Source organism: Balaenoptera acutorostrata, chromosome 1 (genome assembly GCF_949987535.1).
Source record: "Balaenoptera acutorostrata chromosome 1, mBalAcu1.1, whole genome shotgun sequence".
NCBI lineage: Eukaryota > Metazoa > Chordata > Mammalia > Artiodactyla > Balaenopteridae > Balaenoptera > Balaenoptera acutorostrata.
This window is the reverse complement of record NC_080064.1, coordinates 13,882,222-13,895,629: the sequence shown is the minus strand read 5'-3', so window position 1 is coordinate 13,895,629 and position 13,408 is coordinate 13,882,222. Positions and strand designations below refer to the sequence as shown.

The window sequence follows — 13,408 nt, the reverse complement described above, 5'->3', positions numbered from 1 at the left end:
TCTGAGCCCGTTCATGATGGATGTGGACCAGACTGCACATGGTAAGAGCCAGTGGGGATGGCAGGAACGATTACCTAAATGATCTAAGAAGAAAGAACCTCTCTGTGGGAAATGGGGTGGAAAATAGACTGGGGAACGAGGCATCAGTGTGCCCTGGGGTGGAGTAATCAATCGGTGCGATGGACCAGGGGACAGGGACGTGTAGGGACATTGAAGAGTCTTGAGCAGAGATAACACATCACAACGGTCAATACCAGCAGTGGAGGGTGCAGGCGTTTCCTCTCTGCAAACTGCAACGTCCTCCCAAAGTTACCTGTCCCTTCAAGTTCACGTGCCCCTGAAAGGCCAGTTCCACGTTCGTAAAGCCCCGTACTCATATGCTACATTTTGGCTCAGGAAGATCTAGCATCTAGCACAGGATGGGGCATGAGCGCAGGCATTTTATTACCGTGATTGTTATTAATATAAGTAGTGACCAATTATTTATTAGCATCACACGTCGTCTCTTTCCATCATCTTAGCAACTCTGTTGGGTATGTAGTGCAACCTCCATTTTCTAGACAGGGAAACTGAGGCTTAGCTTGGCAGGATGGTGTCCTATCTCTGCTGTTTGCTCCCCAGCTCACTCTTTTCCCTTCTCCACCCGTTCTGTGCCTGGGAGCCCAATTGCATGCGCTTCCAAGTGAGTTTGGTCAATGGGCAGCATCAGCCAGAGACCCAAAGGCAGGAGGAGGATGAAATTGAGGTATTTCTTCCTCCAGCTCCCTGCCAGGTCCCCAAGAGTTGGCTGCATCCCTCTACCCTGAGCCACAGTCCTGCACGCAGCCCTCTTCACACAGCCCTCTCTCCAGTTGCTACAGGTGGTAGTAACTCCCCACTGTTCCTGGCCCCAAGGGCTGCTCTCCCTAAACCCTAAAGCCAGTAGTCCCTTTAATAAGCCCTTCACGGACCCTCCCAGGTTGAGCTTGGTGTTTCCTGCTGGAACCTGGTTGGTACGGAGAGAAGGAAAGCGTCCCCAAATTACAGAGCTTACAAACAGTGGCGCTGAAACCCCAGCCCTGCTCTGCCTCCAAAGCCCATGTCGTTCCATCCAATCTGCGGTTTCTCAGTCACAGACATTCACACCCGCAGCTGCCCAGACTGGCCACATCTGCACGCCACCTGTTCCACTATGCACTTAACATTTTTCTTTATCTTGACTCATTTTTTTTTTACTTAAATAAGCCATTTTAAAAAGAGAGAGAGAATTTAAATCACTGCCCCAAATGGCCAACCAGTCTCACTTGCCTTAAACAGAGGATGACTGAAAAAGAACTATAATGAAAACAAAACACTGTTATTAAAACTTTTACTCCCTCTGGCTCGCTGCAGGCACGTTGCCCCGCACCTGTTTTTGTTGCAAAGAGAGATTAGCAAGCGAGGGGGCGTTAAAGACATGATGGCATCAGCCTGAGGCTTTCTCCTTGGCACAACTAGGAGGACAGCATGAGAAAGGAACAGGGAAGACCCCCCCTCTCTGTGATTCCTTGGTATTTATTGCCCGTGGGGAGGCCCCACCTAAAGAGGAACATCGCCCTAGACCTGCTCTGTCCAATAGAGCTTTCCACAGTGATGGAGACGTCTTACCCACAGCTGTGTTGCCCAATACAGGAGCCACCAGCCACGTGTGGCTATTGAGCCCGTGAAATGTGGCTGGTGTGGCTGAAGAACTGAATTCTGTTTAATTCGGTTAAATAAAAGCCGAGACACCTTGCTGAGTTTTAATGTAAACGTCAGTTGTCACACACAGCTCCATGTTGAACACAGCTCTGGACTGTAAGCCCCATGAGGGCAAGAACTCGCCTATTCATTCTCCTCTGGATTTCTAGAACAGCATGGTGCTTGATTGCCAGGAGCATTCAATTAATTCTCGATGCACCAGTGGATGAATCAGTAAATGAATGAATGAATGAACTGTACTGCTTCTTGCAACAGGAAACTACTCTGCATTCAGACTGTCCTGGGAACCACTAGCTCTTCCTGGTTAAGTAACTCTATTCCTCCCCACTCGGTTGCTTGCCTCTCTCCTCCCACCAGGCTCCTCAGTGGGGAGACAGGCTTAGGAATTCGACTTCCAACGATGCCTCTTCCTCTCCGAGCTGAGCTCAGGTCCATTTCTCTGCTGCCGCCAAGCAAACAAAGAAGCTTTTGTGATGCGGTTGATTTTGCTGCCCCCATCTCACTCCCTCCGCCCCTGCCTGGGATATTAGGTGCTTGGTGACAATTAGCAAGGCATCACCTGCTTCCGTAGAACCAGGCACCTGGCCTTGGGTTACGGTATGGCCTGAATACCCACTTGACAAACTCCTGCGCACTCCGGCACTGAGCACCAGCTCTCGATGCGGACGCCACCCACCCTCTGGCCATGCCAGCCTCTGTCTTCACCTTGCCAGGGCATCCGAGCCCCTGCGTTGCCCCTTCCCCATGCCCAGCCCCGCACGATGGCAGGGCAGCCGGTGATGGACGCCTTCCTTTGGGGCAGCATTAAGGAGCGGGGAGGAAGAGATGGTGCCCGGGAGATAATAGAGGCGCCAGTGATTGGTGACAAACAGCCCCGCGGGAGGAGCGCTGAGTGCCTCTGCAGAAAGAGAAACAAAAGGGCAAAGGGAACAGCTTGGCAAAGGAACAAAAAAACCCAAAAGCTCAGCTGCCTCTCTCCCTGGTGACTCCCAAGCTGCTCCTGTGATGTATGAGACTGGGGGTTGCTCTCTGCTGGAGTGCCGCCAAGATCCCCACCCAAGTCTGGGGCACCCTGATGCTCCCCACGCAAGGCTCTTGGGTGGTGGGTCTGCCTGACTGAGCCCTGGGATGGCCCCCAGGACCTCGAGGGTGAAGACCTGCACCCCGCTCCACCCCCCCCCATACACACACACATCACGCACGGTGTGGGCGCCAATGGGAAAGTCACTCTCTCGGGCCTCAGTTTTCTCAGCTTTAAAATGGGGGAAAGGATATAGTGCATTTAACTTCCCAGCTCCCTCCTGGCCCCAATACTCTGTAATTCCAAACCTGAGGACTCGCTCCCTGTGGAAAATCTACAATGTACCCCTCCTCCTGGGCACTGGGGCTTAGTAAACACTTCTTCCTCTTCAGACTTGGGGGCATTCCAAACGTCATTATAACAGCAGCAGCTACTTTTCCCACACCTGCTGTGTGCTAGGTACCCTGCATACAGACCCCTCGTGTTATGTGAATTTCCCTTCCCAGCAGCCCCACCCCACGAAGCCACCGTGACGAGTTGCGTGTTCAGTTGGAGACATCAAGGCTGAAAGCAACAAAGAGGTTATCAGAGTTCACACACTGGATAAGTGGTGGAGGTGGGGTCTGAACTCAGGCCAGACCCCAGAGCCCATGCCCCCTGGGGATCTAGATGCTTCTCCCCAGGAGAAGCTACCCCCATCACACTTGGTTCAGGCTGAAGCTGGAACAGCTCCATTCCAGGCGGGGGCCTGGTTTTCCCTCCTTGCCAGCTCTGGACACTGTGGGAGAGGTGGGTAGCGTCCAAATAATGGCATTTCTGCCACGAGGCCATTGTCTCTTTGGGCACCCCAGAGCAATCATTTATAACACAATGGCGTTCCAAAGAGTTTCCGGCTTCAGGTGGCCCAGAAAAGCCAAATTAATCTTCCTAGAGCCCTGCTCTGGGAATGTCACTCCTCTCTCTTCAGCTGCCCCCCGTAGCCCCCAGGCTCAAATCCAGACCCCTCGCCCTGGCGAGCAGGCCCTGGCCAACAGCTTCAGCCTCATTCCCCGCTTCTCAGTGAGCACCGGATGCTCAAGTGAGGCCAGCTGCCTCTCTGTCTCCCGTCCTCACACAGACTGACGGTGTCCTCATTCCCCCCTCCAGGCCTTCGCACGTGCTGTTCTCTGGCCTGGGATTCCCTGCTTACCTCCCAAGATGGCTTCAATCCCTCAGAGCCTTCCTGGGCCACTCCCTTTAGCTTCCAAGGATTTATTCTTGGTGTCCTTGTATTGGCCATTTATCATACATAATCTTTTATTGTTCTCAAATGAGCCCGTGCTGTGTGGGGTGGCCAACGAGCCAAAACTCCTTAAGGGAGGTCTCCGCCAATCCAGAATGAGGTTGGCACAGCTGCTCAATTAACAGGAGTGACTGGATCCCTTGACTTGACTCCAAAGTCAGCTTCCAGGGGAGGGAGAAGAAAGCGCGAGCTTACTGAGCCTCTCAGAGCGACCCCCATGGCCAGCTGACCCCATCCTGAGGGTCAGGAGGAAGGGAGGGGTCAAGACTGAGGGCTAGTTGCATGCCAGGGGCTTTCATGTATTCATCTCATTTATCGCCACAACACCCTCTATTTTCAAAAGATGGGGAAACCATGACTCAGAGAGGTAGTGACTTGCCCAAGTACACACTCTCCTAGGAAGTGGCCGGGCTAGGCTTTGAACCCAGTTCACATGAAAACCAAAGTATATTAATTACCACCAGGTTCCACAGAGACAGTGATTGAGGACGGATGGGCAGGCCCAGCGGCGTGCTGGTAAATGTTTAACAGCTAGCTCTGGGCTGGGGAGAGCTCTGATCTGCAGTGTTTGCTCATTCCATGGTATAAATACTCCCGCCCTGGTCAATTTCAAGCCACCAATAAGGTAAACTCAGAGCTGGGGAGAGATATGTAAATCAATGCCCGGGTGTGAATCCAGCTCTGTCCCTCACTAGCAGTGGGACTTTAGGCAAATCACACGCTCTCTCTAAGCCTCATTCCTCATCTGTAAAATGAGGAGACTGTTATCTCCCAAATGGGAGTTTCTGGGAGGATTTAATATGACTTTGTGTGAACATGGCTAGCACGGGACTTAGCACATAATAGTTGCCCCTTCCTTCCTTCCTTCCTTCTTTCCTTCCTCCCCCTCCTTCCTTCCTTCCCTCCTTCCCCAAACCCTGCACCCATCACCAAACAAGGAGAACCCAGAAGGAACAGGAAGCCCTTTAGTCTTCCCTCCACCTTCTACTGTTGGCTCATCCCCCAGACGCCAGCAGTGATGCCAGTTTGAGTGATGGTGGTCAGAGCTGGACAATGGGCACATTCTCACACCAGAAAGGGCTTCCAGAGTTGATTGAGCAGGGCCAGGAAACAGGCTCCGGGCTCAGTGTCTGGACCAAACCCCAGACTCCGGGGAGACATCATTCATTCATCAGTCAGTCATTCATTCAACAAACACATCTTGAAGATCTGCTCAGAGCCAGGCCTTGTGCCAGAGCCAGTGGTGCAGGGATGCCTGCCCTCAAGGGCTCTCTGTTCAATGGGGAGACCAACCGATGACCATTTCCAGCCCCAGAGGAGGGTTGTTTTAACAGCATGTTGCCAGAGTGCTGCTGGCAGCACTCCCAGGGGACACCTGAGTCAGCAGGGGTAGGGGGGTTGTGGAGGGCAAGAAGTGGGTGAGCAGAGACTTGGAGGGAGGTGTACGGGGAGTCAGGGGCTGTGTTGGCTGAGGGCAGATGTCTGTTCTCTGAGCCAAGAAAGGGCAGAAGTGGGGGAGGAGGTGGAGGACACGAAGCTAAGACCAGAAACCTCTGAGCAGGCCAAGTCTGTGGGGCAGAGAGGTGGCGGCTCTGGTCCCCAGGACGTGTGACTCCATCAGCAGCCTCCCCTGTGGACTGGGGATATAATACCCATCTGGGCAGCCGTGGAGGAGGGAGGAGGTCACATCAGCAAAATGGTTACACCAGCACTCAGCTCACAGGGCAAGCTTTCTGGTCAGTTTACTGGCCTGTGAGCTCATGGGGAGCTGACCTGTCTCATTCCGAAAACTTAGTGGGGGTGAATGAAACAGCGCAATGGGTTGGGGAGGGAAGGAAGGATGGGCCTGCAGCTACAAAATCCAGATTCCGGTCCAGACACTTCCTACCACCATCTTATCATCTCCCTGAGGCTCAGTTTCCCTGGCCTATTCAGTGGATACAAGAGTAGCCTCCTTCACGTCTGATGTGAGAACTAAATGGAAGGACGGGGGTGGAAGCATCTCGTCAACGCTCAAGTACCACCAGCAGGTAGAGAGTTAGGATGTCTGGAGTCAGAGTCTCCATCACTTTGATTATCTGAGAGTCTTCAAGAAAGACAGAATGTAGTTCTAGGAGCGGAAATTTACCAACAGGAAGTTCACCTGTGAATCCAGCCTAAATTTCACATGCCATAAGCCTTTGCATACACTTTTCTGTAGAAAGCCACACACCCAACACCTCTCCACGTACCCCAGCACCAGGACGCACATGTCTAAAGGCCAAAGATGCTTCTTTTTTTTTTAAAATTAATTTATTTATTTATTTATTTTTGGCTGTGTTGGGTCTTCATTTCTGTGTGAGGGCTTTCTCTAGTTGCGGCGAGCTGGGGCCACTCTTCATCGCGGTGTGCAGGCCTCTCACCATCGCGGCCTCTCTTGTTGCGGAACACAGGCTCCAAACGCGCAGGCTCAGTAGTTGTGGCTCACAGGCCCAGTTGCTCCGCGGCATGTGGGATCGTCCCAGACCAGGGCTCAAACCCGTGTCCCCTGCATTGGCAGGCAGATTCTCAACCACTGCGCCACCAGGGAAGCCCCAAAGATGCTTTATTCATCCAAACAACCCACCATGAGCGGGTTGTTGGGGAGTATCCACCATGTGTTTTGTGGGGAAGAGTCAACAGTGAGCAGAACCACACAGGGTCCCTGCCTTCATGGAGCTTCTAGTCTACTAGGGTAGGGGATGGGAGGGTCACAGTGAGACTGGTTCTATCCCCGAATTTCACTGAGAGAAACAACTTGGGTCTTGGGTCTTGACTGCACCCAGTGTGGGTGTGGATGGGGCACAATGCGTTGAGCCTCCCGGGAAAGTCAGGGAGCAGGCGGGGAAATCAGTCACTCCCAGGCAGCAGGCCGTGAACCATCCTCCAGGAGTTACCAAGAGTGGCTAATCAGCAACTCTAAGGCTCATCATGCCTAGGGAGGGTATCAAGTGGAGTCCTTCTCTTATAAGAGGCAGAAATCAACTCCAGACAACTCAAGCCAAAAACAGCAACTGGTGGAACATTATGGGGAATTCATGGAACACAAGGACAAACTGGAGGCTGGTACTGGGAGGACCCCTGCTGCTTGAGCTGGAGCAGCTCTGACGTAACCGTGGTGAATACTGGTAACAGTCATCTGAGCCCACAGGATTAAGCCAAGAGCTTTGTATGTCATGATTCGTTCCATCCTGTCAACACCCTGGGAGGAAGGTCCCAGCATTATTAGCCCTGGGGAAACCAGAAAAGTACAGCGTCTTGGGGGCCCCCATTGATAAGGGGGACTTTCCAGTAGTTCTCTGTCTTCCTCTGTTCAATATTCAGCTTCCAGGGAGACTTTGTCAGATGGGCTCATCTTGGGGGTGACTTAGCTGATTGTGCCACCTACCAAGATGGCATGCAATTAGTAGGGTGGTGAATAATTCCCCACAGCAAATCTGACGTGTTGCCGGGAGAAGTAGGAATGGCTGGTGGACATGCCAAACGCCAGATTCCTTTCCTGGGTGTCACAACGTCCTTTCCTGCTCCTTTGGGCTGCTACTCTCTACACCTCTAGCTCCGTACATACTGTATTCATTTGCTCCATCCATGGAATCTTGGCCAATAGGTCTCGGTGATCACGAGCCCCCTCTGCCACCAGACCTCACTGCAAGTGTAAAGGTGGGTTCCAGAATCTCACCCACCTGGTTCCTTCCCAGGAACATCATGCTGAAGACAGACACCTCTTAGGAATGAATGCCCCATGTTTCACCTCCACTGACATTTATCGTTTAAAGCGGGGGCGCTTTGCACCCTCTTGCATATGGTAGAAGCTGCTGCATTCCTCCTTCCAGCGAAGAAAAAATAAATCCTTTCTCCTCTCCTCCAGGAGTAGCAGTGTCTTTGGATTGCTTCAGACCTGGGTTTGAAACTCCTGGTTCTTCCACTTAAAAAAGATTCTGAGCCTCATTCATTATTAAGAAAGAAAAGAAAGGAAGGAAGGGGGGAACGGAGAGAAAGAGAGAGGTATCTTGGGCCTCTTGTCCTCACCTGCAAAGCATGGCTAATGATACCGCCTCATGGATTGTTTAGAGCATTTAATGCATAAAGAACGTCTAACAGGTGCGTGATAAATGGGAGCTATCAGTAATATCACTCTTCTTTCTCCCAGTCTTCGACTAGACTCAAGAAAGACAGCCTTGAGTTGAGCTGGTCCCACCACACACAGTCCTATGTCCAGTTCTTTGCTCACACGGGTTTCCCTCCCTGGCACATTAGCCCTTGGCTTATTAATGTTCTCCCTTTGCTTCAAGGTCTAGTTCAAGTTCTCCCTCCTCTCTGAAGCATTCCCTTTATACCCCCCAAGTAATCACTCTTCCCCCCGAGAACCTCCTGTAGGGGACGTCAATCCACTTGGCATCTAGCAGGTATCAACAAATTTCCACCTGGATTGTCATTCATCTTTATGGGTACATGCCCGACCTCTCGCCCCACTGGAATGACGGTCACCGTCATAGGTCTTTCTCTTTTCAGATGTGCCCTGCCCACAACAGATGCCCGTTCATTCTCTTGATGATGACAAGGGCTTTCAGGGACACCCCGTCTCCCATCTGTACAGATGAACATACTGGATAATTTTATCTTACTGGGATTTGGGAAAGAGTAAGGCATCCAGACTGGGCATTGGACACACTACAACTGTCTGTGTGGCTGGAGCCAAGGAAGTGACTGAGATCCCTTCTCACCAGGAGACAGCAGAGCACAGAGGGAAAGAGACAGTCCTGGGTCTGAATCTCAGCTTGCCACTTACTGACTGGGTGGCTGTGGACAAGTCACTTAACCTCTCTGAGCCTCAGCTTCCTCAACTGGAAAATCACTTTAACTCTCAGGGTGGTTATTAAACAACACAAGAAGAACAAAGCACACTGCACAATGCTGGCACATAGAGCTCAGTCAGGGCTAAATACATGAGTTTCAAGGGGCCTGGGGATGGAGCAGAGGCGGACTGCGTGGCAAGCCAGGTCAGACGCCTCCATGGATCCCAGGAAAGCCAGTTAACAGAACTAACCAGCCTCCTCTTTGTTTGGCTCTTTGGTCTCTGGCTTTGCAGTCACCACTGCTATAACCCAGAAAACCGAGCAAATCACTTAATCTCCTCCACCGCGCCTCCCCCACCGCCCCTCCCTCCAACCGTAGCAAGGTTCCGGTCTGGGTGAGACAGATGTTCTGAAAAGCTGGGATAGCCAGGCCAATCTAAGGCATCACTGGTACCTTGCCAGCCCTTGCCCACACGCCCTGTCCAAGGAACACTGGAAGGAAGTGGGAGCCTGGCGCTGGACCAGGCGGGACCCGGAAAGCACCAGTACTCATGCCATTAACAAATCTTAAAACTCTGGGCCTTAGTTTCCTAATCTGTGAAAAGAGCTTAAACCCACCTTGCAATGCGCGAGGACTGTGCAGCAGTTAGCACGTGCTGGCCACACTGCAGCTGACCCATGTAATACTGGCTATTGAAAAAAAACAAAAACCCAGCTATGATACACGGAGAGGAGCAATGTTAGATTGTTTACGGGGACTTCTGAGGAAAGATCGTTCGATGCCGGGTCTCAGTACCCGCTTCTACCAGGGCAGCTGTCCTTTTGTGCCTATCACCTTGTCCAAGGAAACAGGTTTGGGGGGTGGTAATCAGTTCCTACACTAAAAGGGTTCTCCTGATAAAAATTATAAGTTTCAGAATCAATGAAGTAAGTGATCTCGGAGGTCGCTTTCAGCTCTAACATCCCCTGCACTTAAAAAGCAAAAACTAATTCAACCTCTCAGGAAAAACTCCAGTTTGCATCTTGGGTGGGAAGGGAGTGGGGTTTATTGCTGGCGGAGGGGCCAGTCTGGGGGCGGGGCGGCAAGGGGAGCAGGGGCGGAGCAGCCTGACCCCGGCAGGGCCCTTCACTCCCCCGCCAGGGGCTGAGAGGGAGCTGGGCGGGGCCTCAGCCCCGCCCCCCGCGCCCCCGGCGTAGGGTGGAGATGGTGAGGGAGCCTAAGTACGTAAAGTTTTCACTCCAGCTTGCGTACGCACAGCTTCCCCCCCCACCCCCGCAGTCTCGGTGCTGCGGTTTCCTCGGCCCAGCCGAGTCCACCCCCGCATCCCACCCACCCGCTGACACGCGGCTGCCAAGAGAGAACCGGAAGGGCCTCTGGCTGGGGCCTTTGGCGCGCCCTAACTCGGCCTGCCCACCGCTACCCTTCGCGGAGACTTTCCCACCGCCGAAAGAGGCAGGTCCATGAACCACTCTCTTCCCCGCGCCCCCAGTGCCCGGTGCCCTCTCTCTCCCGGGCCACCGTCCAGGCACGAGTGCATGACTGCCTTCCCAGAAGTGCCCAGGCCAGGTAAAATGGGACCTGAGGAGTTAAAAACCAAGTGGGTTTCTCCTCTTGGAGAGTCAGATACTGGGGAGCGGCAGCAGGGGCAGGAACTCCCAGCCCAGCCGGTCCTGTGTGCAGCCGACTGCTTTCTCCTCCCAATGCACAGACCCACCTCTGCACAAAGTGGAGCTCCTTTGCTCTGCGGCCCGTAGGAACAGAACCGGCGAGGGCGCACTGGCCGTGCCTCTCCCTAGTAGTGACCGCCATCGCCCCCCACTGGGCAGGCGTGTTTCTGAATGCCTGCCCTGGACTCTACCCTCCCCGCCCTCCGAAGCAGCCCCTGGCAGGTGGTCCGGCATAGCCAACTGCCAGGTGCATGGCTCTCGGTCACGTCCGGGAAGGGCGCCCTCCCCCGGCAAGCCGGCCTGTTGCATCTCGTACAGACGCTTCTCGTACTCCCACCCCTTGGTGGGCACAGATTTGGAGCGGGAAAGGAGGGATCCCACTCTCGAGTACTCTCATCTCTGCAGGGAAGGGAGGGCTCCCCGGCTGCCCAGGACCCCTGCGCGCGCCCCACGCTCGGAAAGTTTCCCATCTGCGAGCCGGATCAGCGCTCTTCCCTCACCCTGAGCAGCGGAGCTCAAAGGCCATGCCGGCTCCCCCCGGCCCAGAGGCGCTCACCCCTGGCGCCCGATCCCCCAGCCTCCAGCAAGTTGCAGAGGCGGGCGAGGGGAGTGGAGGCGCCAAGACGCCGGCTCAGCTCTCCGCAGCCCCGCAGCCCGAAGAACGCTGCTCGCGGGTTCTGGGGAAAATCACAGGGTGGGGTCCTGACGGAGCGGGGTTTCCCACCAAAGCCTTTCCCATCAGTCGCCATCCTCACCCCTGCCGCGTCTCTCTGGTTCTGCGCATTCCAGAGGAAAGGGGTGCTCCCCTCCTGTCCCCAACCATCCCGCTCCCTTCAATGTCCAGGTGAGGGCTCCAGGTGCCTTTCAACAAAGCCCACTGCCCTCTCCGTTGCGCTGGAACCGGGGGGACACCACCCGCTCCCCGACCCCATATAACCTTTCCCTCTAGAGGCATCCGAGGGAGGGAGCCGTCACCTCAAAGTTGGGGGGAGATTTTCATCCACTTTGGAAAGTCTGTTGTTCCAAGGGTAGGGGGACAAAGTACAGGGCTTGCGTTACTTCTGGTTTACACCAGCCCCTCCCCGCTCACTGCCAGCAGGACCACCATTCAGGCTCGAATTCTGCAGCTGCTCCCATCAGCAGACCAAGCACTCTTCAAGGACCTCGGGGTAGAGGGGGTGCGGTTATTTTAGGGGGACACCCCTTCCTGGAAGGCACTCCCAGAGTTTGGCTAAGCACCTCCCGGTGGGGCAGGGCACACACACGGCAGAGGACGGAGATGGTTCCCCCACCTTCATCACCCAGTTGGGCTAGGGACTGAGACCCTTCTGGTCACAATGGCTACGTTCTGGCACCCCGCATCCTCCTCCTCCTCCGCGGCAGAGCCAGGATGTAACTCCAGACGGGCTGGTTCTGGGCATCCAGGTTTGGTACTAGGCTTAGGGTGGAATCGCGGACGCACACCCTCTAGTCTCCGCGCCCACGGCTCTTTGCAGGTCCAGCCTCCCCCCCGCCCGGCTCGTAGCGAATGTGTTGGCTCGCTGTCCGAAAGGTGCCGGGGTCGCCAGGTTGGACTGCCGCGCCACTTAAGACCCACCAGGCGGCGGCGCCGGGCTGGAAGCATCGAGGCTTCGGCGAACCCTGGACCCTGGAGCTGCGGAGGCACCAATCACTCTCTCTAGGGACCTCCTTCCAATGGGTTCAGCCCAGCCGGGACCAAGTCCATGCGGGACGCATACACACCGCTGCTCACACCTTCTCAGCCCGCGGACGCGTCCATGCCTCCCTCCACACTAGAACCACACACTCCACTGCACGCACACACACTCCTGGCCCACGAAGCAACACAACCCCCGCATGCCTGCACCTCCACACATCCCAGAGACGTACACTCCGGCTCAAGTGTCACATTCCCACCTCCTATGCACACACGCCCCGTGCCCCCCCCAACAGAAATACAGCCACTCCCTGTCACACATCCCTAAAGGGACCCATACACTTGGGACACGCGTGCAACACCACACCTTACACACTCATCCACCCTGTAACACGCTCACACACACGATGACACAAGCTCACACACTTCACACCCTCACCGAGAAGCTGGCACCCGCGCACACCCCCAAACACTGGCTCACACGCTTTCTCACACACACACCTTCTCTGTGTAACTGACACAGACACTCAAACACCCCTCCAGACACTCGCTCGCTCACACACCATCACACACACTCACATCGCCAAATGCACTCCGGCACCCTCTCCACACACAGCTCCCTCCCGGACACCCTCACACACAGACGCAACAAAGACACACGCTCATACACACGCGCGCACACACACCCTGGCACAGACCCACGAGCGCTCTCTTCGAAGGAGACATCCTCCCTCCCTCGTCTAGCAGATCACCTCTGCAGACCCCCACGCCGGGAGCGGGGCTCGGACCCGGAGCCTCTCCGGAGCGACCCTGGCCCGCGCCCTCCGCCAGCTGCCCGCCCCCGCGCGCATCCCCAGCCGGGGCTCCGGCCCGCGCCCGCGCACTCACCGCGCGCCAGGTCCAGGATCGCTGGGAGCAGCAGGCAGACGCAGCCGCGGAGGCTCGGGGCGGCTCGCATGGTGCCCGGCAGCTGGCGGCGGCGGCGAGGCGGCGGCGGAGGCGGCGGAGGCGGCGGCGGCGGGGCCCCTCGCCATGGGCTTAGGCGCGCTCCTGCCTCCGGCCGCCGGCCGAGACAGTGGCGGGCAGCACGGGGCGCCGCGGGGGCGCCCCCATGCCGTCGCGGCCGGGCCGCCCGGGCGCCGGGCTGGACTCGGCTCGGCCTCTGCCGGGCGCCGCGACCCTCGCGCTCGGGGCGACCTCCGGGCGCGCCGCAGCTCCCGGCCCCTCGGCTCCGCGCGGTGTCCACG

The 13,408-nt window shown here is 55.6% G+C and overlaps 1 protein-coding gene across 1 annotated transcript in view; it reads right to left on the bottom strand.

Annotated features, from left to right (window-relative positions):
• Nucleotides 1-13,185, bottom strand: part of IGSF21 (immunoglobin superfamily member 21) — a 252,328-nt gene extending 239,143 nt beyond the window's left edge. Inside the window, exon 1 of the mRNA XM_057537082.1 lies at nt 13,050-13,185. Coding sequence (XP_057393065.1) covers nt 13,050-13,119 — 70 coding nt within the window. The 5' untranslated portion in view covers nt 13,120-13,185. The remainder of the gene's footprint in view (nt 1-13,049) is intronic.
• Nucleotides 13,186-13,408: the final 223 nt, after the last annotated feature.